The following is a 25938-nucleotide window of genomic DNA, read 5'->3' as shown; positions in this document are numbered from 1 at the left end:
GCTCACCATGGCTTCCAGGCTCCATCTTAGCTCTGCATTGAATACAGAAAAGATTCTGGCATTATTCAGTCAGAAAAAAAAAGGAAGCTGCCATTTTCTGTATCGCATTTTGTTTAGTAAAACTGGCATGAAGTGGCAAACTAGCCTTTGGGCAGAACATTCGAGATTTTAAATCGAGACATTTGAAAATAAAGAATCCCGTTGTTCTCTGTGTTGTAAAGAAGGAGGGCAGTCTTTGTACTTTGATTGACATATTAAATGTAGCTTCTAAAGACATATAAAGACACAATAGTGCACATAACATAGATACGTTGTACAATGTCATTTTAAATCGCTCTTTAAGTATCCATAATAACAGTGTTTATGTCAAGTACAGGAGACAAAATCAGACCTCTTGTCTCAACTCAACAGGTAAGCCTACATTCCAACTCTTATCTGTGGTTATTAAATACGTGACCAAAAATATTAGATCCTTGGTACAAGAGGCTGAAGTGTACTTCCTCTGTAGGGTATCGCGACTCCCCATTTGAGAATGGGTGAGGCGATTTGTCGTTTGGGTGTGATTGGAGGAGAGCTGCTGCAAAAAAGCAGTGATTTGAGATGGTTTTGGCCACCTGATATGAATGCTTTGTGGATACATGCAACCGAGATGTATCCACATCTTTTTGCAAATCTTAGGTGGGTGGAAGACAATGGATGGATAGAAAAATATGTTGTGGCTATTTTTAACTACAGAACTTGTTGCACCTACAGCATTGTAACGGTGTGTCATTGTAATAAAGAAGTACAGATACAAAGTTAATCCAAAAATAGTTAAAAAACAAAACAACTGGACTTCTTTACTGAAGCTGAAGACGTTTCGCTTCCCATCCAGGAAGCTTTCTCAATTCAGCTTCAGAATAGAAGTCCAGTTGTTTTATTTTTTAACCATTTTTTGGATTGATCATGACCGAGAATCTTCCCCACCAATACAAGGTTGTCACTCCCTTTAAAGACTAAGCTTTTGTAAATACTGTATAGCACTCAAACTTGTATGTGGTGTTGTGGTCCTCACTCACAAAAGCAACTCATGGTTCCTCATGAGTTTGAAAGCGCATGGTTGTGTTTGTCAGGCATGTGATGTTCTGGTGACCTGACATATAAATGCTTGAAGGAATAAAATAATTGAGATCCAATAAAAGTACAGTGCAGAAAATGAAAATCTGTCCTGTTCAACATTAATCATTCATTTTTCCTTATGAGTGAGATAAGAGGGCAGAGTCCTCTCACCAAGCTGAAAGTTATTCAAGCAGTGACTTTTATCTGACCAGAGATCAATAATTACTGCAATGTCTGCAGTGTGAGAACATGTCATCATTACAAAATGCCCATGATCATCATATGATTAATAACTGGAGTTTGTGGCCTTATATTGGGTAGTTTTGATTTAAGTCATAGAGGTTACAGTTAAATTACAGACAGGAAAACTTAATGATACTGAAACATGCTCAGTTTTAGCCTAATATGTTGACAATGAACTAAGCAACTGAATCAAACACTTTCTAAAACAGTGTCAACAAATTTAATTTATTTATTAATATTGTATTAATATTGGGCAAGTGGACTGAGAAGGCATAGAAAACAGAACAATTATGATCAATAAAAAGCTTGACTGTTTATAAGCTACTGTTAAGAATGAAGCTAAATATTTGAATGATTCCCAATTATCAGTTCAAAGCAGAGTTAGGTCATAAAATAAAATTTCAAGCTTTGAACATCCCACAGAATGCTGCTTGAGACCATCATCCAGTAATACTATGTGTATAGCACAGCCGCAACCAAGACATGGCTCCAATTTGTTGACAGTCTGTTGACAGAGCAACTATTAGTCATGAAAAGCTTGTCTTTATTGAAAAGTGTCAAAAAGTAAGTTATCGTTGAATGAATCCATTAGAAGTCCCAGTAAATGTTTGTCCAAAGTACAAAACAAACATGTGAATCAAGTTCTCTGAATCAAGAGAGATCACGGGTCAAGGGAGATTAAACTGAACGTTTTGGCCAACAAAACGCTGTGCGGAGCAAAACTGGCATCCTGAGCACACCACCCCAGACATGGTAGAGGTTGTATCATGGTGTGGGGATACTTTTCCTTAGTGTGGTGAGAAAAGCTAGGCACAGTCAATAGGAAGATGATGGACCCATATTCAGGTGGAGAAGAAGCTTGAGATTGGGGTGAAGCTCCCCCTGCCAGCAGGACAATGACCTGAAACGTTCAGCCAGAGCTACACTGGACATTTTTTTAGAGCAGGCTAATATTTTTTACAGTGGCCTAGTCAAAGTCCAGACTTACATCAAACCAAGAATGTTTTGTCAGTACTTGATATTTAATTCTCACAGTCGCTTTCCATCCGATTGCACTGCGCTTGAATCATTTCTACAGTAAATGATGGATGAAAAATGTCAGTCTCTACATGTAGCTATACAGAGCTGTGGTAGTGACACATCTCAAAAGACTTGCAGCTGTAATTCTAGAGAAACTTGGTTGTACAATGTATTTGGTGCAGGTGGCCTGAAAACAAAACGCATGCTAAACTTTTCTTTTTTTTAAGATAGTTCAGCAGGCACTTATTTGGAACTTTATGACATAAAGTCCCAAATAAATGCTTTTAAATGCTTTAAAAGTCCTGATTTTAACGAAATAAAGACGCGGACAACCTTCTAAACCCATTGAAATGGCTATTTATTTATTTATATTTATTTATTTAATTTATTATAAAATTTCTAGAATGAAATCTGAATTGGTAACGCCGTGATAGAAAGAGACTGCGCCGTTTAAATGATAATTCGTATTATTTTTATTTAACGCAGCTGATGTAATAACGGTCACATCTCTGGTCGTGAGGTTCGCTCGCGTGACGTTTCATTTTATTTTACCGCGACGGTCACGTGTCCGGTGTTAGGAGCTCACAGCTGACAGCTGAGCTTTGCTGTCGGCGTCACTGGCGGTGCCTGGCACTTCAGGGAGCGGAGTCCTGACCCCATCGTCTCAGGTAAGGTCGTCCGGACCGGCGTTAGAACCCGTCAGAATCTGGGCCGAGGACCGGACCATCATGGCTGCCGCGTTTACTGCGGCGGTTCTGGAGCTGACCTGGGATCTGCGCGGCGGCTCGTGGAGGCTTTTTACCGTTGATGTAAACACAGAGCGGTTCTGGACATTTTCGCATCAAATGATTCACGTTTTATGGCTGTAATGACTCATAATGTTCCGTAAATCTTTAAAACTGGTGAGCAATACGCTAAGAATAACGAACCCATTTGTTGTTATACAGCTATTCATACGTCTGTCTATAGCTATTTCCAGTAGGATCAAATACACCAGATAACGTTAAATGATGTCGCAAAATTAAATCCGTTGTAGTAAATCTATAATAGCTTTAATACAAAGTTCTGACCAAAAGGGTATCCTAATAATAATAATTTAATGTAATTTTTAATCAAATGAAAATATTTCTAAATCACTATGTCGTGCTTAATTAGGATAGAATGGGTTTTACTAAGAAATTAATTAGAATAGATTCTTAAAATTGTATGTTTAGAGCTGCTGCAAAAATTGGTGTTAAAGGTTATTTTTGTCTCTGCAGGTTTTTGAACAGAAAGTGAAAGCCTTTTAATACAAAAGTCCTGGCATGGCTCCAACATTGGTAAGGAAGCTGTATCTGAACAGAAGCTTGTCTATTAAATATAGTACATGTGACCATGCACTGAAAAATATGTAAAACACAATGTAAAAATGGGATTATTACAAATAGCAGACAAAACAAGGTATTACATTTACATTGTTTGACAGACTATATTTCTTTGAATGTAAAAGTATCGTGATTGTCCAATCCAACAACCTTTGCCTCGGAGTCCAACCAGATCAAATGTTGTGCAGCTGTTGAGAAAACCCATTCTGCTGATGTGTTCAACTGGTTTCTGTTTGACTTGTACTCCCAGTATGATAGAAAACCTCAGCCAGGGGACCTGATTGAGATCTTCCGTGGCTCCTACCAGCACTGGGCTGTCTACGTTGGCGAAGATTATGTCGTTCACTTGGCAGCGCCCTGTGAGTAACAGCACACTAGCAGAACTGGCTTCCAAATACCGGCTTGAAAATAGATCAACTCATGATATACCACTAGTTCACTGTTGCTTGTGGTATTTCAGTCTACACTGGAGAGTCATATTTTTTTTGGGTTTCTGAAACAAATTTACTGACAGTAAATAACACTCAAAAGAGAGCTGTTAGAACATAACCCCACTATGTAGTGGCTCTCAAAGTCTTAAACCTTCTTTACAGACGTTTCAAAACAGCAGTATAACAAGACAAGGACTTTTTTTCAAATAGTTATGTAAAGTTTAAAAAAACAAAAACAATAGAAGAATAGAAGAGCAATAGAAGAAAAATCATTCGGCGTGGTTCAATCTGTACCTAAAAGTTGAAATGTAACATTTTAAAACCTAACAGAAATGACATTTAGATATGACAAGTAGGTCTAAGCTTTCCCACCAACCCCACTCAAAAAATCCAACATGGCTGCCTGGTGCATAAACGTGTGCATGTGTTCAAGTATGTCCTTCAAAGGATGCAGCCCCTGAATTGAGGTGCACCCAAAATGTATAGAATTACCCTCTTAGCTTGTATTGCTACTAGCAGTTAGCCTGATTTCTACTGAGCAGTGGCTTTTAAAATGGTCACTATAGTTTATCTTGATATCATTAAATATTTGAAGTAATGTAATGATAATTGAAGTGAAACACAGCTTAGGTAGCTTCTTCCTTAAGGGAGTTTTTACTTACCACTGTCGCCACATGCTTCTCCCAGGAGTGCTCTTAAATTAATAACTTGATTCAATCCTAGTCTGGAATTAGATCACGTTTTACCAGTTGGCACAATAAACTGCATTTATATTATAAATAGGAATGATTTGGTAGCGGACAGTAGTTTTTTCAGGTTAATCCTCATCCACTACACTATAGTTAAACATCTGGATTCACCTTGCAAATAAATTGTTCCTGAGAATCACTAAAGATAGTACACCATCATTAAGGGTGCCAAAGTTCCCCCAAGTTCCCTGTATGATATTTTCTTGGCGTTGTGTCTTGACAGCGGAAGTCGCTGGCGCAGGCTCCAGCAGTGTGATGTCCGTCCTGACGGAGAAGGCTCTTGTTAAGAAGGAGCTGCTCTGGGACGTGGTGGGAACAGACAAGTGGGAGATAAACAACGGTCTGGACGATAAGTACAAGCCTCGTCCGCCTCATGTTATTGTGCGGGAAGCCTGCGACATGGTTGGCCTGGAGCTGCCGTACTGCGTCTTCAGGAAAAACTGCGAGCACTTTGTCAACGAGCTGCGCTACGGAAAGGCCGAGTCCCGGCAGGTAAGCAGTTAGGTGGTGTAAAAAGACTCAAAACACTAAATAAATTAAGGAGTCGTACTGTGACCCTTGTCTCAAATGGACCCAATTCACTAAGGTCCCATTTAGATGTTGTTGATATAATGTGGGAGAAAGCCAAAAAAAAAAAAAGCCATAAAGCACACCTGCTTCATCTTTAAACAGCGTATTTTATCATTATATCAGCCCGAGCTTAGCTTCATAAATTTGCATTTTAAAACATAACAAAAAAACAAAAAAAACTCAACAACAGCTAAGACCAAAATTATTTACACATCTCTTAATTCGATCAACATGTATCTTCTGAGTGAAAGTAATATTAATGTTCTAGAGTGAGCTGGCGAAAGTCCTGACTTCAATCTGAAAGAGAGGCTGAAGATTAGGGTGATGGCGCGGAGGCCTTCCAACCTTCAGCAATTGAAGATCAAAGATAAACTGTCACTGGGGACATGCTGCTAAACATTTCCCCCATTGATTTTTGAGGAGGGTAGAGAAAAATCAATAAATCTTTATTGCCAACTTCTATTTCCATTGTAATCGAAATTACAGTTTCAGTAAAATGTCAGCATGCCCATTTTTGATTAATGTGAATAAAATGTTTTTTTTTTTTTAGAAAGTTTATACTCCTTTTATATATATATATATTTTTTTGAGAGACGCCTGTTTCACTTCCTATCACAAACATCTTGGTTGAGGGAAATTATTTTAAATTTAAATCTTAATGGGGTATGAATAATTTTGGATTTAGCCGAATAAAATTGCCAAAACAAATTCAAAAGTACTACTAGAACAGTTTTGACTTTTAACTTTCAGCAAAAGCATGTTTCGTGTGACAGAGAGTTTAAGACTGATGGAGATTAAGATTGGGTGGTTGGATAATCCATCTCAGGAGTGGTTCAGGGGTGTACAGCTCCCTGAAAACTTATTTCGTCAACAAGATATTTAAAGTAAAGTAGTAGAGACCTAAGCTACACAAATGGGTCATTTCAGATAGTTAAAAGGCGGAGTGGATGTTAAGGTGTGCAAAAATCACAAGTTGACAGTAATGCTAACACATGCAACGCTCAACAGCCCTGCTATGGCAAAGCAGAAGCAAGAGTCTAAATGTCAAAAAAAATAAATAACCTAAAACATTTATTATTGAAGCAAGTTGAACAAAGATGTTTGTTCAACATTTCATGTAAGACAAATGCTTTTTAGTAGTAAGCAGGTGTTAGTAACTAATAGTAGACGGAGCTGAACTGTCACTCATAAGAGTGCCTTTGGGTGAGAGGCAGGGTACAACCTGGAAAGATTGCCAAGGTTTATTTGTATAGCACATTTCAGTGCTTTGCATGATGAAAACATAAAAACAATATAATCACATCGAAACAGTCACCAGTTGTGAGACCAGTAACAGACATTAAATTGTATCAAGAGAAAACATCAATACACATCAAATTTGTTGGTCACTTCCTGTTATTATGGGTCAAAAGCACCTCTAGAGAGTTTTCAGTCTTGGTTTAAAGGAACTCAGGGTTTCGGCTGATTTGCAGTTTTCTGGAAGTTTGTTCCAGATTTGTGGAGCATAGGAAGTAAATGCTGCCTCTCCATGTTTGGTTCTGGTTCTGGGTCTGCAGAGTAGACCAGATCCAGAAGGTTTGAGTGGTCTGTAGGGTTGATACAGCAACAACAGGCCTTTAATGTATTTTGATCCTAAGCCGTTTAGTGATTTATAAACAAACAGAAGTATTTTAAAGTCTATTCTCTGAGCTACAGGGAACCAGTGTAAGGACTTTAGAAACTCCATGGGTAAAGAACACAAACCGGGATTCAAACCTAGGACCTCCTAACTGCAAGGCAGCAGTGCTACCACCATGCAGGCAGGTCTGCAGATCGTCAGACCTCTAACTGTACATCTTATTTGCACTGCTAAAACGGAACTAAAAATGAGTAGTATTTTCTTTAAATGAGTGTATCTGTCCTTGATTTGAGCAGGTTAATAAGATGATCTGCCAATGGAATAAGACTTTTGCACTTAAAATAGGAGCAACTCATCTCCATCATCTTATTTCAAGTGCAGGATGTCTAATTATCTTATTTTAGGGGTCAGAATACTCATTCCATTGGCAAATAATATTATTTACCTGCTAGGACAAAAACACAAATTTTAAGAACATTTTACTTATTTTTAGATCCGTTTTTGCAGTGTGTGTGCATGTAGTTATATGTGCACTAAGGAAGAGTCGTTTTTTTCAGGAGATCCAAAGCTGTAATTTGTAACAATAGAACAAAACAACATGTCAAACTGCATAAATAAAAAAATAAAGTTAATTTATAATAGTTCTATATAAATTAACTGATCCCTTTGTAAATCTGTGTAAATACAACTATTTGCACTCTTTAAGCTTCGCAGGAAGTGTTGTTGCAATCAAAAAATAATAATATAAATGAAAACATTATGTCTTGTGTTAAGTGTAATGTATGTGCACTCAGAGCCTGTGTCTCACCAAAAATTTCATTCTGGTAACGCATAATGACAATAAAGATTCTTGATTCAAACCTAGTTGAAGGATGTGAGTCTGCGGTAGTTTAATTAAAGCGTAATTCCTCTTCCCTGGCAGGTGCAGAAGGCAGGTGAAACTGCATTGGTCGCTGGCGTGGCTGCAGCTGTGGGTTTGGGTGTCGTCGCTCTGGTGGGGGTTTTGTTCAAAGGCAGCAGCAGAAAAGAAGACAAGGACACCCAGTGACTGACGTCCCCAGTGGTCTGTTAAGGAGCTTTGAACAGCTCCTCACCAGCAAAGTCAAGGGGCCAATAACCACGACTGATCACAGATAACACCGCGCAACATCCACATGGGATATTAAAAAGAAACGGGCTGATTTCTGCTATGTCTTCTCTGTCTTTAACAGTCATCCATGAGTTGATTTGAAAAGGTCGAGGCTTTGATCATTTCCCTCTATTTCAGGGTCTAAAATTTGTAAAAGCACAAACACAACAATTTGTATTTTTGTTCATAAACGTAAATATATGAAGTTCATATGATAATATTTTGAATTATAAACATTGTACCTTTTGTAAATACAAGACTTACTAGGCAGAAATCAAAGTAAAAATCTGTAAGAAAATGTATATCTTCATTGCTATGAAACACTTTATAAAGTAATACATGCACAAAGCCTAATTTTCAAAAACAATACGTTCAAGGAGTCATTGTAATGTCCTATGATATTTTGTCTTCCTCAGACCTGTTTGTAATCAATAAAGAACATTTTGTGAATGTTGATGGTAACCAGTCTATTTTTCCATTTAGTGTTATGAGAGAGAGAAAAAAAGTAAAATGATCCTGTCTGGTGTTGTTTGAAAATGGCTTTTAAAAGTCTACCCAGCCCTGTTTCAAAGCTTTTCCAAAGTTTAGACATTTATGAGGAAATTACTCCGGGCAAACATGTCTCATGATCTATTGTAGCGGGAGGTTGGCTTTTAGCAGGTTTAATATTCTTCAAAGATACGGATGGAATGATAGAAACACCAACAGGGTTTAAATACATGCTGCTTATGATCAGCTTTTCATCAATAAAATAGTCAATTTATTTGTATTGAACACTGATGTGGAAAAGTGGATATCATGTTAACTTAATCCAAGCTGGCCACCAGCATCTATACATTTTATTCAGTGAATAAGTGAAACTGCACAATGTTTGTGTCGATTACAAATCTTGAGATGAAAAGTGTGTTTTTGTTTTACTGCTTTATTTTATGGCAGAAATGTAGGTGTTTTTCAGTTTAGCCTGACCCAAAGCAAAGGTTTCACAGAAGACCTAGATCCAGTCAGCTTATTATTTAAATGAGGCAACATGACAGCTAAGGACTTGTTTACTTAATTGGAAAAGAAACACATTTTTGTTAGTTCAGGTATCGGTTTAAATGTATCTTTATAAGGGTATTTTTATATGGAGGACCAATGCTGCCATAATTAAAAATACACACAGAAATAAATGAAAGACTTAATAATATATTTTTACTCTTGGGTAGAGATGAACTCCCTTCACTATTGTGCCTGCTCAGTCTGTTTAGTCAATAAATGAATCACAAGATCACCATCACTACAAATTAATCTAAATATTTAGATTAAGCCATCTTTAGGCTCTCAGACACCTAGTTTCACACATTTATTCAGAACCATTTCCCTTTTAGTTAAAAAAAAGTTGCCTAAAAACAGTCCTTTTGTTTCACTCCACCCTACATTACTTTTCACTGAAACTTGGGCAGAACTGAAATTAGGAAGAAGAAAATGCTTTGAAAACGTATACACACTGTTTGACATGTCAGCTTAGAACCGCAACCTCCAATGTGCTTTGTATGGATTTTATGTGAAAGAACAAACCCGATTACTGCATAATTAGGAAGGGGAAGGAAGGGGATATCACATAAGAATCATGTTCTCACTAAAATTATACTGTTAAAAAAATAAATCTAAATTCATAGCTTTAAAACAATTTCAAACTATTAGCTTAGCATTCCCATCGAATTAGAAACCAGAAAAGCCAATCGTGTGAAAAACTGATCCAGAGGCAATATTTTTATTGCTTTCATCCTCATTACTTATTCAGTAATACGTACATATATCTCTTGATAGTTTTCAAACTTAAAAACCTGGCCTTCCTTGTCCATTTTGAGCATGTTCCCCACTAACAACGCCACAATTCAATACAACCGTAGACGACCTACCAAAGCACCACAGAAGACGCTGCAGGTGTGCATTCAATCGTAATAAAAATAGTAATAATTTGAATAATTTTTGTAAAATACATTAAAATATGCACAATGACAATAAAGAATTATCTTAAAAAACTTTTGGCTGGTGTGGAGGTTCATCACCCAGCAAAACGCCATTCTATTGAGGCTCTGACTGTATGTTTAAAGTAAACTAAGAACGGCCTAGTCAAAGACCAAACCTAAATGAGAATCAGTGGTGAGATTTGAAAACTGATGTTAACGGGCTTCTCATCCAATCTGATGGCGCTTGACCGACATTGAAGCTATAGAGGACAATCTTCTTTCAGATTTTTGACTTGTGGTAGATCCCCTTATCTATTGGTTGTCCTACATGCCAACCATTCTAACGTGCTCACGTAATGCCAACGTGCCTCCATGTTCCTTCGTTTCCTCTGGCTGGCTGCACACTTCTAGTGTAAATGTTCGCGGTTAGCTTCGATGTTAGTCATTCATTGTAGCTCCGCTGCTCTCACCGTATACTTTGAAAATAGCTGAGATTCACAAGAAGAAAATCGCGTTCATGCTTATGAGAAGAATAGGAAGACCTTAGTAGAAAGAAATATGAACAGAGAGGATCTGGGATATTTTTTTCCCCCCTGTGGAGCGGAAGAGTGAGGTAAGACACTCCGGTGCATGCGCAGTTATTCAAAAACTAACTTGGACTTTTCTACATTTACGGTTAAATTGTCTTCTCTACCTTTAAAAAAATAAAATTTGCATTTTCTTTATTCAGCCTCAAACTGTTTGGGTATTACTCAGAAAACTTTAAACAATTTACTGCTGTAAGTGCAGCAAGAAGTTGGTCCATAACATTTGTTCTCAGGGCCGGTAAATGCAGATGCACACCACACTTTTCAGCTATTTATACAATGAAGAATCTTTAAAAAAACTCAAATTATTTTTTTCTTCCAGTGCATGTAAGATGTTTTTGTTTTGTTGGTAAAATCACATAAAACCCAAATAAAACAACTTGAAGTATGCGGCTGCTATGGGACGAAATCCCAACTGGTTTAAGGGGGTGTAAATCCTAATCCAAGTCAGTGAGCGTGTTAAATTAAATCAGAAGAAGCGCTAAAGCTTCTTAGAAAGATTAAAACAAAGTATGACTCTGAAAAACAAAAAAAGATTAAATATGTTTCACAGCAGTATAAGTTAACATTGGTTTTTATTCTGGAATAGCACACATGCACCGTGACTTGACCCATGAGACATTTCATCAGTACAAACCCCTGACATCATGTCACATCCAACAGAAACAGAAAATAAAAGGCTACAATGAATGTTGGGGTTAAAAAACTGTCTACTGATTTGAGGAGTTTAAGATCCACGTTTTATTGGTGCAGATTTAGGTTTATGGGGTTCATTGTAAGCGTAGATCTGTAGCTAAATAAAAAGGCACAAGCCGTACAACAAAACAGACTCTACCGACTTTAGTACGGACCAAACCATGAATGGTTAAACTGGAGCTTTTCCTTGTGTCAGCACTGACCCCTACTGGATACTTTTGATATTACCCCCAAAAAACACCCAGAAGAAACTACTGTAAACTCTTCTTTAAATGGAGAGACATGAAAACAGTTGAGGTTTCGATTATAAACCAACAGCTTTCTATTTTTTGCTCTTGCACCAGAGGCTTCATTATCGACCCAAAAATAATAATAGTAATAATAATAAAAAAAGGTTTCATTGATAGAACTGCAGCCGATCCGCTGCTCTCATAAAGTAGATGCAGTGCTAAATGTGCAAAGTGAAGACTCGGGTGTAATTTGATGCGATGAAGATTGGTTGCTAGGCCACACAGGTGCATGCATGGACTGCTTTTCAGCCTAAAATCTGGAGCAGATGGACTAAAAACAGCCATATCCATGTGTGTGAATACAGAGCTTAATGAAACACATTCAGCGTAAATTACAGGACGTTCTGCTATACATATGCATCTTTAAAAAAAAAAAAAGTTATGTACCACATGATGCGCAGGGTATACACATTTACTGTACAACAGCAACTTTATGCTGTATGAACATGTCGTTGCATCCCTCTTTACATCTCTTTGGGTTTTCCGTCACAGTTCTGCCTTTACCTTAATCTCCATCAGTCCTGTCATGAGAAAAAGCAGAAAATCCAAAGCCTGGAAGTCCAAAACCCTTCTTCTGTTCAGTATCCAGGCCTTTGTTTTGGGTTTTTTTTGGTCAAAAAAGGCCTGTTCACAGTTTTCTTTACTCGTTTCTAGTGGAACCTCCTTCCACTCCTGGGCCCCCCGTGGTCCACATCCCCAGCCTCCCTGTTTGACCAGAATCAGTCCAGCTTACGCGCTCCAAGTTTGAGAGGACCTTTAGCTGCCTTACGCTCTGCCCGTTTGGCCTCCAGCTCTTTCCTCCTCTCCTCTCGTTTCTTCTTAGACAGCTCTGCCTTGCTGAGATCTGAGTGACCAGAAACAGACGTTTATACTAAAAGACAGACTAAAGGAGTACAAAGCCAATTGGGGGAAAAAAAAATCATAATTCAATACATATTCTTAGTATTTATAACCGACTCTGGGTTAGGCTCGTGCATCTCTGCCATAAAATACTCTCGGTGTTGCAGTAGCAGAATAAAATGAGTAGTCTAAGGTTGACCACAATCTAATCTATACTTTAAGGCCTCCTTGATTATTATTCTACTAATTGTTGCTACGGGCTGCTCTAAAAATCACTAAAGGAAAACAAAATGTTTAATTATTTTTGAAGCCTTTTCTGAAAATTGGTAGGAGGAGCAAAATCCAAATGCGTGAGTTTTGTTTTGTTTTTTTTAACCGTCAAGCACGCTGAAAACCATCTGTCATCATTCACAACAATGATCTGCTTGGTGTGGGTTTATCACACAACATCCCAGTAAAAAGTTGTGAAATGCCCTGAATCAAAGCAGAACGAGCAGAGAAACAAAAACCAGATTAATTTAATCAGCTGAAGGACTCACTCTGGCCTCCCTCCACTGACTCCCAGCTCTCGGTTCCCCAGTCTCCTATCGTCTCTGATCCCCAGCTGTCTCCAGCCTGCAGAGGAGAAACGCAGCAGAAACGTCACCTTGCCGTCAGAACGGCCTCCGGCCACAGAGCTGAATGTTGATTCAAGGTCGGAAACATTTTGGTTAGAAGGCAACTTTATCTGCTTTATGTTTTAACATAGCGATCTTTATGACGTCAATCTTGACACGTTTTCTTGGCTCGGTAGAAGACGCAGAGTGACAGATGCTGCACACACTCATCCTGTAGGTATGACCTGAGTTTGGGTTATTTTATGATTTCAGTCTAATTTAATTTGTAAGCAGGTTTTAAACTAGTTTGTAATACTTGCTTTCATCATATTTAGAAAAACATTTTGATTATTAAAACCAATATTTTTTCATATTTATTCTGACAAAATGATCTGCCTTAAAGTCATTAAAAATACATTGCTTAATGCCATATAAACAAAATCTTAAAATAAATTAAATCAAGTTTTACTTTATTTAATACCATAAAACATCAGTTATTCATAACATGTAGTTATGGCTAGATATATAAAGCAAAGGCAAACTACACAATAAATATGCTAAATTTAAATGCCGTTTTCAGCATGGACAAAGAATAGCGACCTTTGTTTCAGCCAGCTGGTTGGCAGTGTGCAGCAACGACTGTCATGAGGACTTTAAACAACAGAGACGACATGATGGAAACGTTTTCTGCAGTTTTGAACCAACCACTATTAGGCTTACCTTGATATCGGTTAAAAAGCCCATGCCTCGGATGTGTAAATTAAAATTATATTTTTTTCTTTCCAACAAAGATGGTTTGAAATCCAAAATTTAACATCGAAGAAAATAATATATAATATATATATATAGATATATATAGATATATATATATAATATAATATATATATATATATAGTATATAATATATATATATATATATATATATATATATATATATATATATATATATATATATATATATATATATAGATATATATATAGATAGATATAGATATATATATAGATAGATATAGATATATATATATAGATAGATATAGATATATATATAGATATATAGATATATATATAGATATATAGATATATATATAGATATATAGATAGATATATATAGATATATAGATATATAGATAGATATAGATAGATAGATATAGATATATAGATATATAGATATATAGATAGATAGATAGATAGATAGATAGATAGATAGATAGATAGATAGATAGATAGATAGATAGATAGATAGATAGATATTAAAATATTTAAAAATAATCACATTTATTTTTTCTGATAGTCTTCAACACCGGTGTCCAAACTTTTCGATACTTTATATCAAAATTGTCAAGTCAAAGGAATAGCACATTATTTTGAATAATTTAATTTGACTAACAATAATAAGCTGAACTGTTTTTTTGTTTAGCAATATAAGAACACTGTTTGGGTGAATTGTTCTTTGAAAACACTTGCTGTAATTTTAATAACTGAATTTAAAGCAAATTTTAATGCACCAAGGCTTGCATTTAAGTAATTAAATGCCATTGGATAGATTTTACTATGAAATTAAAGAGAATGTCAAAGTGTGTTTATTAAAAGATGAATACTTTGTGTTGTACCAAGCATTTTCAATTGTAGGATTCTAACTGTTCTGTAATAATTTTGCCCTAATTAAAAACTAAAATCTTCCATCTGCATCAGACACCTGTGCAGGTGGACCTGATCTTTCCACCCAAAATCAGTACAGGGCCCACAAATGGCCCTCGGCCCGCAGTTTGGACACGCCTGGTCTTCATGTTTGTATTTTGCGTTCTAAAAGCCATTTTAAACATCAAACACGTTTAATCTGTCTGTATCTCCTGTCTTTTCGCTGCTCGGGATCTCACCGTGGTCGCAGAGGTGCTCCTCTGAGACACGCTGGCGAACAGGTCGTTCTGAGTGGCGCCCTTCCCGGAGCTGCTGCTGCCGTCCCAGTTGTACTCGCTGGCTAGCCGCACGCCTTCGGGAAGGGGCGGGTTTTTACCGCCGCCCGTCACGTCCGCGTCCTCCTCCTCCTCCGCCCAGTCGTTGCCCCAGCCCTCCTCCCCCGCCGAGCTCTGGCCCTGGCCCTCCTTCTCGTTGGACCAGCTGTCGTCGGCGTCCCAGCCTGAGCTGCTCCAGTCAGAGCTCTGCTTCTTCACCGCCATGGAGGCAGACGACCGTCCAGCCTACAAGTTCAAAGGCAAACTTATTAAACGGATATTACAACCAAACCGATACATATGAAGTCATTAAAATAGAAAACACTATCATCATCATCATCATCAGCAGATGTAGAAATGTATTCAGGACGACACATGAAGGCTCCTACTCCTCTATCATTGGGCTTCTTTTTGGAGGCCGCTGCTCCAGACCAGTCGGTGTTCCAGTCATCCGTCTGGCGTCTCTCTGGCTCCTGGAGAGAAAAACCCAAAAGATTCCCACGCTCAGAAAACGACCACTGCTTGGTTACGTGCCGTCAGGAGTGACAGACGTACCTCCAGGCTGCCCCAGTCCTCCTCGTCGTCCCAGCGCTCTCCGATTTGCTCGCCGTCGTTGTCTGTGGCTTCAGGGGTCTGTGGCTGGTTGGCACCGTGGTGAGCCAAGGAGGATTGTTGGGTTTTATCTTCTGCACCGGAGAGTGGAAGTCATCATTATTAGAGTTTCAAGCAGAATAGATACTGCGGTCCAATCAGAAGCGTTTCTCAGTTTCTTCTGATTTAAAACAACGGCGCACCTTTGCTCGGGTCTGATGCCGGGTCAGTGGCGCTGGTGGGACTGGCCGGGTTGGCCGGCCCGCTCCCCTCGGCTGCTGCGCTCCCCTCCGTACCCGGGTTGTTGCGGATCAGCTTGGAGGTTAGCGAGGAGACGCCGGTCACGGCCCAGCCCGCCCAGCTGGAGGAAGCTCCCGCCGGGTGAGCGCTGGATCCTACATCCTTCTCTGCGGGGGACGCAGCGGGAATTAGAAGCCAGAAACCAGAAAGGTCTTTTCCTTAAATTATCTGATCCTGTAACATTTATAAAGTTGTCCCAGTATGGTAATCCCTGTCCTTTAAAACTAGTCTAGCCCTAAAATACAATTAAAAACTGATTGTTGATCCATCAGCCCGGTGTTATTTTCTTGATAAACAGACTTTTTGCATTTTTTTTGCTCTATTTTTTTCATATTTTCTCCCCTTTAGTGTTTTCTCTCTTATTTCCTTTCCAGTTTTGTGTCCATTGAACATGAAATAGTCCCAGAATAAAATCCAACAGAGCTTTATGCATATATAAGCGGAGCACTGTGGGGAAAGCAGTAATGCTCCACCTGTGAAAGTAAAATCTGTTGGGTTCTATTTGCTACTAAGAGCGATTCCTAATGCTGCATTCCCAGACAGGACACGCAAATTAAAAAAAAATTATAAAAATCTTCTCTACCACTCAAGGACTTTTAGCAGTTTTAATACCAGAACTGCTCAAAACTTTGATACGACGAGATACAGACAATTATCCCACACAGCGCAGCCTGAATGAGGCTCTATGGACAAATAGGACATTTACTGTCAAAAGTTCAGAAAATGCCATAAAAAAGGACTTTACGAGTATTTTCTTGAAATCTGACATTGCAGCTTTAAAATATGTTGGATAAAAACTTATTATAATGCAGGTTGGATCAAGTTGGCTTCACTCAAACTATAATCATAATGTACACTTCTGAAAGGTCGAGCGAGTCGCAATACTTCCTATTTTTCCTTAAATTAAACTGACCATAGTTTGTAGTTATTTAAAACACTGCAAAATCCCTGAGTACACTGCAAAAACGGATCTAAAAATAAGTAAAATGTTCTTAAAGTTAGTGTATTTGTCCTTGATTTGAGCAGGTTAATAAGATTATCTGCCAATCGAATGAGTATTTTGACCCATAAAATAAGATAATTAGATACCCTGCACTTGAAATAAGATGATGGAGATGAGTTGTTCCCATTTTAAGTGCAAAAATCTTATTCCATTGGCAAATCATCTTATTTACCAATAAGATAAGGACAAATACACTCATTTTAAGAACATTTTACTTATTTTAAGTTCCGTTTTTGCAGTGTCTTTAAGTCGTGCATTAAAAAGGAGCTAAGCATCTTTGTAACATTTATGTAAAAGAAGCTTGCAGCAGCTGCGATGGTCAGAGCTGTCGGTTACATACCGATCTCAGCCAGCTTGCTCGGATCTTCAGAGACGGCCTCCAGCTTGGAGAGGAAACTCTTGATGGCCTTGAACGCCTGACAGAAACAAAGGAGACCGGTCGGCACACACTGGCTGCAAAAAAGTGCAGAAACCTTCCCACGCTGCCAGAGACGGTTAACAATCCGGCTTAAAACTGCTGTTCTTGATTCCAGACTGACCAAAAGAAGAAGCTGTCAGAGCAACTAACAATGCTAGTTTTAACAGCTCATGTAGTTCCTCCACTTGGTGCGTAAGTCAACCGTACTTCTCTGCTGTGCTTTCCCTACGGTCAGTAAATAAACCTGAACAAACAGGCGTACCTGGTCCCGGACGCCCTTGTCGGGATCCACAGTGACGGCGCAGAGGGTGGGCAGGATGCGGGCGGCGATCTCTGTGACGCTGTAGTAGTTGTGCGTTGCTGCGAAGCCCAGCACGCCGGCAGAGCGGGACGCGGGAAACGGGTCTTTGGTGGCCCGGGAGAAGGCAGAGATCAGAATCCGTTGCCGGGTCTGGGAAGAAAAAAGGGGCAACTGAAACCTTCCCTCTTCGCTTTTTAAGTTTACGGATCAAAACACTCGGTGCATTTTTTTTTTTTTACCCCGGCGTTGAGGTAGGAGGCGATTTTGCCCAAACACACGGTGGTGTTGCAGCGGATGGGGCCCTGCTCGTCTCTGGCCTGCAGCCGGGCGAAGTGGCGCATGAGCTCCTGGTTGAGGTTGGCCTCGTTCAGCTTGGGAGCGAGCAGCAGCATGGACTGCAGCGAGGAGGGAGGGAGGGAAAAATATGGAGGGTTTAGGCCCAGAGGAGCTGCTGTTACAGCGTCTACGTCTGACTCTGAACTTGGTACCTTAACGGTCTGCTCCCTGATGGCGGGGTTGGTGTCGGTGAAGCCGTGGACGACGTGAGGGAAGATCTGGGAGTTGACGGCCGCCTCGTTCAGATACTGGATGAACTGCTCCATCTGAGGGGCGCAGGGAGCAGAACGAACACATATAAGCACATTTCTCCACTGCTTTGCTATTAGCTAAAGGACACTTGCTGCAAACAAACACGTTTTAATTAATCAACATGTACAGCGCGGCTCAGAAGTTTACACACCCCTGCTACTGGTACCACAGAGCAAAAGCTTTCTCTAACTCACACAGGGCCAGAATTATACATACAGGCCTAAAGATGCACAACTGTACCGCTAATATTTGGTTAAACATCATTTAACAAGTTGCAGAGGAATCCCACCCTTTTTTGGAGCCATCAAGAAGCTTCTAGTATAACCCAGGCGGGGTGTTTAACAACGAACAAACCCAGATAATTAAAAGACCCTTTGCTATAAATCCATCTTAACTTTTTTTGTTTTGTTTTTTTTTCTCCACCAGTTGTTTCTGGAATCTAATTAAGCTGCTTTCTGGCAGCTAAAGGCCGATTTTAAAAGCACAAGTGAGGAAGAGAAAATACCTGCTGTAGAAGTCGTATTCTCATCGCTCGATCTGTGGAGGAAAACATCTTCACGATGACAGGAATGATTTTCTGTTGGTATTCTTCTGCTGACAGGAACTTCCCCACCTGAAACACGAAGAGAGAGAAATCATGTTGACAACTTCTTTCTCTCATGACGGAAATGATCCGTTATCTGAGAGATTAAAGTCACTGGGAGACGTAAAAAGTTACCTTGAAGAGCGGCGTCAGGATGACGGCGCCGGCGTTTCCGAACTCAAAGGCGGTGAGCAGCTGAGGCAGGACTTTGTGTTTACAGAAGTCTTCAGGAAACGAGTCCAGATGATCGTTCAGGTCCTGGAAAAACTGCTGCTTCTCAGCCGCTTCCTTAATCTGTTGAGGTTCAGAGGTGTTCTCGTCATTCTCAGCATCTACTCTGCTTATTTCAACACCAGAAACTCGCTTTGAATGAATAAAAGTACAGTTTGAATCTCTAAGGATTCAACTATCCCTGACTAAACATGTCAGACATCCATCTGACAGAAATCCACTGCAAATATTAGAAGAGTTAGCGGACCTGGATCTCTTCCAGGAAAAGGTTGCTTTCCACAAAGCTGTTGCTGAGGAACCCTCCGGAGGCTCTGCAGTTCTGGAGGAAGCGGGCCGGGTTGGGTCGGGCCCGGGGATTAGCCCCGACCAGCTCACAGTAGTGGGGGACCAGGGACTTTGGAATCTGTGGGCAAAAAATAAGAAACAGAAGAAAAAACATAAAAATTGGATATAAAAAAATTTAAATTATTCAGACAATCTGTGTTTAACTTTCATTTTCAGGTAATATGGTAAAATGCCCGTCTAAAGCCTAAAGGTTTATTTACTTCCTGCAAGTGATAAACAGTAAATATTCTCTGATATCACAAAAAAACAAGACTTCATTCAAATAATTCATATGCATAATACAAGTATGGCAGAGAAATAAAGCCATTTTAGTTGGCAAAGAAAATGTGGAGCAAACATACTTTTCCCAGAGATCGGAGGGAAGATGTCCGAGGCAGTGGTCCGTTGAACACCTCCCATATCAGACATCCCAGTCGCCACACCTCCCCTGCCCTGGTTAACCAAAAAAAACCAAAAAACAAAGATCAATCTCTATTATCCACCAATAATAAATAACTTTTTTCCCGCCTCTGTGCTCACCATTTCTCTGCGCCGCTGTTGGACGTCTCTGGCGGGTCGTATTTCTCCATGTCTGGGTAAACCGTCTTGGGGCAGGGGAGCGCGACCCCGCTGGGGTCCCCCTGCTCCGGTGCCACATGATCGAGGGCGCCGAGCTTCCACTCCCCAGCTCGGTCCACAAAGACCGCCCAGATCCCCAGGTTGTTATGAAGTAGGTGGCAGTCGTTGACCAGAAAACTCAGAGCTTTCTGTGAGGAGAAACAAACAGCAAAGAGTGAAAGGCTGCTTTTACTACATAATAGACAATTCTGCCCTGATCAGACTCCTACCACTATCTGATGTAGACCCCAGGAGATCTCCAGTTCCCCCTTCTCTGCCTGCGCCTTCAGGTGAACAGCAAGAGGAGTCACCTGCTCCGTGACCAAATAAAGACTCTTGTCTGTCTGTAAAAACAAAACAAAAACAAAAAACATTAATACATGTTAACGACTGATCGACATTGTTTAACATCTGACTGCAAGAAATAAGCTGCTTGTTTTATTTGTTTATATTCGTTAGTCTTGACAGATTTCGAAAATTCTGCCGCTTTCTTGTCTTAAAAGGATTTTACGGCGAGAGTCTCATTTATACAAGTGAGTCAATCTATTGTCAGGGTGTGAATGTGTGTGTGAATGGGTGAATGACTAAGACTGTAGTGTAAAGCGCTTTGGAGGTCGTCAAGACTAGTTAAAAGCGCTATACAAGTACAAGCCATTTACCATTTATTAGTAATTTATAATTGGAAACGATAAAAGGCTGAAGTATTCATTATTATTGATCACTGCAAGCCAAAAAAACAAGAGCCTCAACAATAAGCTGTTGATATGTACCAGCAGTTAAAATGATGTGTTGTCACACAATTTAATAATTAAAACCACTAATATTTTGACACTGTTAGTTCTTGAAAGTTGTCTTTCATCGTGGGTGAAACTAGAAAAAAGGACGCCAGTGTCCTCAGCTAAATGCTAACGTATATAATACCAGGTATAATCGTATAACTGCAGGTAAGAAAACGTACTGGTGCACTATGGTACGCTTAGAAAACCAAAAACAAAGAAATTATCTGCATTGATTTTTACAAAACAAAGGGCTACTGTGATCTTTTACAGAAGCAGCTCTATCTCGATGCACCGATCCAGTTTTTTCCGATCCCGATACTTGGGTTAAGCGTATCGGCCGATTCCCAATACCGATACTACTGTTGATACTACTAATGAATAAACCGTGTACCTGGCCCTGTGAGTGAAGCTATCAGCTTTGAAATGGTTAAAAAAATAAAAATAAAAAGTTCACCATCTTCTTTAGCATGGTGCTTATTTAAGTCTGTGGTGTTGAATTTACCAATCTTATCACCCCCATCGCAACTTAAGCACTGCAGATGCTGCATGTTGCAGTCGGGCTTGCTCCGTGTTTGCTCACCGCTAGCTGCTCCACGCAACCGCCGCTGCAAACACAGAAATGACTAAATCGCTGTAACTGTATTGCTGTGTGTGATAATAATAAAAAAAGAAATGACGGGATCGGAATGCTGGATCAGCATCAATCATCCGATATCCCATCCAGCTAATCAGCCAACATCGGAGACGATATCCGGTCCAGGTATCGGATCGGTGCATCTCTAGCTCTATCTGCAGAACACTAAAGAAAAGGTGGAGGTGTTCATGTCTCGTAAAAGTCTAATAATCTAAGGGGAACGAAAGGAAAACATACATTTATAAATTTTAAATACTTTAATGAAATAAACTTTACTTATTTTCCGTCTCTGATCAAGTTCTTTATTCAAGCATTCAGGATTGCAATAACCTGGATTGTCTAACGATCAACACCTAGACAGGGAAACCCTCCAAGCAGACCTCCTGCTTTTGTGTAAAAGGTACAGGCTTTGCCAAAATCAAATTTCCAGATGTCAGTTTTTATTTTTATTTTTTTTTTAAAGCTCCTGTACAAAAGTTCACCAGGATTTCAGTGAATTTTCCTACAGATATTAGGCTGTAGATATGAAATCGGCAAAAATGCCTACAGGTTAGCTGTCAGATGAATGGACCAACGGACAAACAGGTGGATGGATGAATTAATTAATCAAGAGACAGGATGAAGGGATAAAACGATGGATGGATGTAGAGGGAGGGATGGATGGATAGAAGTAGATAGATGGAAAAATGGCCGGCTGGCCGTACGGATAGATGGAGCGGTAACAGGATAAGCAGATGGATGAATAAAAGGATGAGTCGATGAAAGCTTGATGGCCCGACAGGAGGACGGATGAGATAATGGCAGAAGAGCTGAAGTCTGGACTCGTTCCAGAAAGTTTCTTTCATACTCATTCAGACCTGGAAATTACTTAAACCAAACTGCATACATGGTCAAATATTTGCAGAGTGTGTATGAACCTGGATAAAAATCTGCAGGACCCCTTAAATCCAGTGAGAATACAAACACGCAGAACTACAGGCAACATATAAAAGATCTAATCAAGGTTAGGGAATGATCTAACCGATGGGCTTAGTGCTTCTAAGAGGACAGCACAAATAGTCACTTATCACTCACCTCTCTCTGGACACAAAGCATAAACACACACACAGAGAAAAAGCAAATGTCACACAAGCTGAACACGTGTCAGTGTGGAGCCACAGAGCTGAGAGAGAAAGAGCACAAACCTCCAGCCCGTCCACATAAGCCAGAATGTTGGGATGGCGCAGGGTCTTCATCCTCTTGAAGGCAGCCTTGGCCAGCTGGGTCTGCGGTTCGGTTCCCTGGGCCAGCTCGTAGACAAACACCGACACCGGCTCTCCAGAGGTCTGGAAGAGGCGGGCTTGCCATTAGTCAACAGCATTTACACCGAGTTTAAAGAACAAACACCGGGGGGGTTATTTAACTTGACCGTGGCCGACGGAAAGGAGGAAGTGGATCATCTGATCCTCTGGTGAAAACGGGATAACGACCACGGCGCTGGGCTTAAACTGTGTCAGCAATTTGAAGTAGTTGTTTTATTTAATGTGGTAAACACGATGGCTTCAGGCACTACTTTAAACGAGAGCAGTTTACTCTCTTAAAACAGGGTGACGTGGCGAGAAATGCGTGTCTGTGCAGGAGAAAAACACCGAGCGCCGGCTTCCCGGGGACGGAACACACAAGCGGAACATCCAGCCTCCGAGAACCCGAAATTACGCCGCCGGTTCTCCCGTGTGGCTGAAAGAAAAGGCCGCTATAAAAACAGAGGAGCTAGCGCTAACCGTTAGCGGAGGGTCCGCAGTGACCTGCCACTCTTTGTTTTTTTTTTTTTCTTTACCTTCCTCTTCCCCCGATGCAGGGTCCATATTCCCGACTTCTCCGGGCTGTCCGGGAGGATCTCGTAGGCGAAGTCTTTGACGGGATCCCTGGCGAAAAAGGACCACATTTCCCCCCGCGTCCAAGCCTCATCAAACAGTCAAGAGACACGGCGACGGACCCGCACTGAGTCCCAGCCAGAGGCGGCTAGCTGCTGCTGTGGCTAACGGAACGGAGGAAAAATAGCTCCGCGAGAACTTGGGGTTTGTGCACGTTAGTTCCGCGAATCGCTTCCGGTGTCCTGCACGGAAATGGGGACCCGCGTGAAATAAACTATATGAAGTAAATTAATCGTTGTTATCTTTAAAAAAAAAAAAAGGGCTTCACTGTGAGAAACGTTTTTTTTTTTTCAGTTCAATAAAATTTTATTTATATAGCGCCAATTCACAATGCATATCATCTCAAGGCACTTTGCAAAGGGAAATTCAATCAAATCAGACAGACTGATAAGATAAGATAATATAAGATAGGCTTTATCGATCTCGCTGAAATATACAAAGAGCAGGAAGGCTCCATCTTGGATAATTACACCCATCCCTTTCAGTTTCTACCCTCTGGTTCCCGTTTTAAATATCCACCAGCCCGGACAAATACATACAAACACTCTTTTCTACCCACTGCTGTCCAGCTGCTAAACGCTACCAGGAAAAGCAGATAGTCACACGTTGCATACATATAGGCCTTCGCTTTGTTCATTCTCTGCGCTGCACATATTTATATATATTTATTCACCTACTTTTATATTTTATGTGTTTCTTGTGTTTTTATGTGTGAAGTGTGAATGTTTATTATTACTACTGCACAAAAATTGCCCATGTTGGGACAAATAAAAGTTACTACTACTACATTGGAGAAATTCACATGTCACGTCGGCTCAGAATCAGTAATCATAGGAAGAAGGTGTCAAGTAGGACGAGGTGCATCATATAAATACAGTGTGTCCTCGTTATACCATGGATCAAAAAGGAGTAGGTAAGTTGAAGAAAAAAATAAAATACAAAAAGAAATAAGGCAGATGATTACAGTTACAGTTATTTTGCAGCATTGTATAATCTGATGGCAGCAGGAATGAATGACCTGCGGTAGCGCTCCTTTTTACAGGCAGGGTGTCTAAGCCTGTCACTAAAGGAGCTGCTCAGCTCCTCTATAGTCTGGTGCAGGGGGTGAAAGGCGTTGTCCATGATGGATTGGTCAAAAAGTTTCCTATCTTGAAACCCAGCAGATTGCATCAAGTCTTGAAAAGCAGCATTCACTCCTCCTGAAAGAGCCACAGTGGATAGTCGTCTGCATTGTCGATGGCTTTGCAGCAATCCCTCATTCTGAGCATGCATGAAGCGACAGTGGAGAGGAAAAGTCCCCTTTAACAGGAAGGAAAAGCCTCAAGCAGAACCAGGCTCAGTATGAACGGTCATCTGCCTCGACCGACTGGGGGTTAGAGAATACAGAGCAGAGACACAAAAAGGACACAATGATCAAGGAATCCTTTCTACGTTATATGGTAATAGTGAATGAGCTGTCTTCCCTGGATGATGTCACAGCTAACAGAACGCCAGACCACGTTTACCTGCTATGAAGAGAAAAATTACAGAGAATAAAAATTTAAAAGTTGAAATAACAACAAACAATGCAAATTGAAGAACAATAGGATAACTCAGCAGAGTGAGAAAAACAGACCCTGATGTCCTCCAGCAGCCTAAGCCTATAGCAGCATAGCTACAGAGATAGCTGAGGGTAACATGAGCCACTCTGACTATAAGCTTTGTCAAAAAGAAAAGTTTTAAGCCTAGTCTTAAAAGTAGACGGGGTGTCTGCCTCACGGACCAAAACTGGGAGTTGGTTCCACAGGGGAGGAGCCTGATAGCTAAAGGATCTGCCTCCCATTCTACTTTTAGAGACTCTAGGAACCACCAGCAGACCTGCAGTCTGAGAGCGAAGTGCTCTGTTAGGAACATACGGGGTAATCAGAGCTCTGATATATGATGGAGCTGATTATTAAGGGCTTTATACGTTAGAAGAATTTTAAATTCTATTCTTGATTTAACAGGAAGCCAATGAAGGGAATCCAAAAGAGGAGAAATATATCAATTGTTGCAGCATTTTGGATCAGCTGAAAGCTTTGAACTGCATTTTGTGGACTTCCTGATAGTAGAAAATTACAATAGTCCAGCCTTTAGTAACAAATGCATGGACTAGTTTTTCAGCATCACTCCTGGACAGAATATTTCTAATTCTGACAATATTCCAGGGGTGAAAAAAATAAACCCTGGAAACCTGTTTGTTATGGGATTTAAATGATGTCCAAAAAAATAACACTTTTTTAAAACCAGAGGCCAATTTAATGTCATCCAGATTAAGTCATTGGTTAAGAAGTTTATTTTTTAAGGACTCTGGTCCAAAAACCTCAGTTTTTTATTTAAAAATAATATTTTGCAGCCAGAATTCTCAATATACAATAGCAAAATGTACTTTGCCATTGCATTGTGTAAGCGTACAGCACATTTGTTTAAAAGCAGCTTTGCATTTTTACAATATTTGAAAAAAAATTATAAAATAAAAACAGTAAAACAATATAGAGCAGT

General features: G+C 39.9%; 2 protein-coding genes across 6 annotated transcripts; one reads left to right on the top strand and one right to left on the bottom strand.

The window, feature by feature from the left end:
- The first annotated feature begins 2888 nt into the window (after positions 1 to 2888).
- On the top strand, positions 2889 to 8672 carry LOC105928720 (phospholipase A and acyltransferase 3). Of its 3 annotated transcripts, none has more exons than XM_012866155.3 (5): positions 2889 to 3029; positions 3621 to 3680; positions 3976 to 4084; positions 5129 to 5397; positions 8016 to 8672. In XM_012866155.3, exons 2-5 carry the CDS (start codon positions 3666 to 3668, stop codon positions 8139 to 8141), a joined length of 519 nt encoding a protein of 172 aa, XP_012721609.2. In that variant the 5' UTR covers positions 2889 to 3029; positions 3621 to 3665; the 3' UTR covers positions 8142 to 8672. The 3 variants fall into 3 exon arrangements, with proteins under 3 accessions (XP_012721609.2, XP_021173967.2, XP_021173966.2); XM_021318292.2 differs by lacking the exon at positions 2889 to 3029 and adding an exon at positions 3036 to 3170; XM_021318291.2 differs by lacking the exon at positions 2889 to 3029 and adding an exon at positions 3036 to 3263.
- A 2647-nt stretch (positions 8673 to 11319) lies between these two features.
- On the bottom strand, positions 11320 to 23573 carry scyl1 (SCY1-like, kinase-like 1). 3 transcript variants are annotated; one of them, XM_036127186.1, is made up of 19 exons: positions 23322 to 23573; positions 22690 to 22830; positions 22580 to 22585; positions 20323 to 20436; positions 20015 to 20241; positions 19837 to 19927; positions 19398 to 19553; positions 19055 to 19213; positions 18842 to 18949; positions 18237 to 18350; positions 17988 to 18143; positions 17710 to 17898; positions 17370 to 17445; positions 15930 to 16133; positions 15691 to 15818; positions 15525 to 15608; positions 15061 to 15381; positions 13127 to 13202; positions 11320 to 12591 (listed from the first exon to the last, which is right to left on the bottom strand). In XM_036127186.1, exons 1-19 carry the CDS (start codon positions 23427 to 23429, stop codon positions 12467 to 12469), a joined length of 2583 nt encoding a protein of 860 aa, XP_035983079.1. In that variant the 5' UTR covers positions 23430 to 23573; the 3' UTR covers positions 11320 to 12466. The 3 variants fall into 3 exon arrangements, with proteins under 3 accessions (XP_035983079.1, XP_035983078.1, XP_021173968.2); XM_036127185.1 differs by having other exon boundaries at positions 15691 to 15821; positions 23322 to 23570; XM_021318293.2 differs by lacking the exon at positions 22580 to 22585 and having other exon boundaries at positions 12467 to 12591; positions 15691 to 15821; positions 23322 to 23569.
- Positions 23574 to 25938: the final 2365 nt, after the last annotated feature.

Source organism: Fundulus heteroclitus, chromosome 23 (assembly GCF_011125445.2).
Source record: "Fundulus heteroclitus isolate FHET01 chromosome 23, MU-UCD_Fhet_4.1, whole genome shotgun sequence".
In the NCBI taxonomy this organism is placed as follows: domain Eukaryota; kingdom Metazoa; phylum Chordata; class Actinopteri; order Cyprinodontiformes; family Fundulidae; genus Fundulus; species Fundulus heteroclitus.
The sequence above is the reverse complement of the archived record's forward strand: the minus strand, read 5'-3'. Positions and strand labels throughout refer to the sequence as shown.

Coding starts and splice junctions, on each gene's coding strand:
- LOC105928720 (XM_012866155.3), top strand. Junction 4,085..5,128: donor CGTTCACTTGGCAGCGCCCT/GTGAGTAACAGC, acceptor GTGTCTTGACAG/CGGAAGTCGCTGGCGCAGGC. Junction 5,398..8,015: donor GAAAGGCCGAGTCCCGGCAG/GTAAGCAGTTAG, acceptor CTTCCCTGGCAG/GTGCAGAAGGCAGGTGAAAC.
- scyl1 (XM_036127185.1), bottom strand. CDS start 23,429: ATGTGGTCCTTTTTCGCCAGGGATCCCGTCAAAGACTTCGCCTACGAG. Junction 19,214..19,397: donor TTTTCCTGGAAGAGATCCAG/GTCCGCTAACTC, acceptor GAACCTCAACAG/ATTAAGGAAGCGGCTGAGAA. Junction 15,609..15,690: donor AGGACTGGGGCAGCCTGGAG/GTACGTCTGTCA, acceptor TTTTCTCTCCAG/GAGCCAGAGAGACGCCAGAC.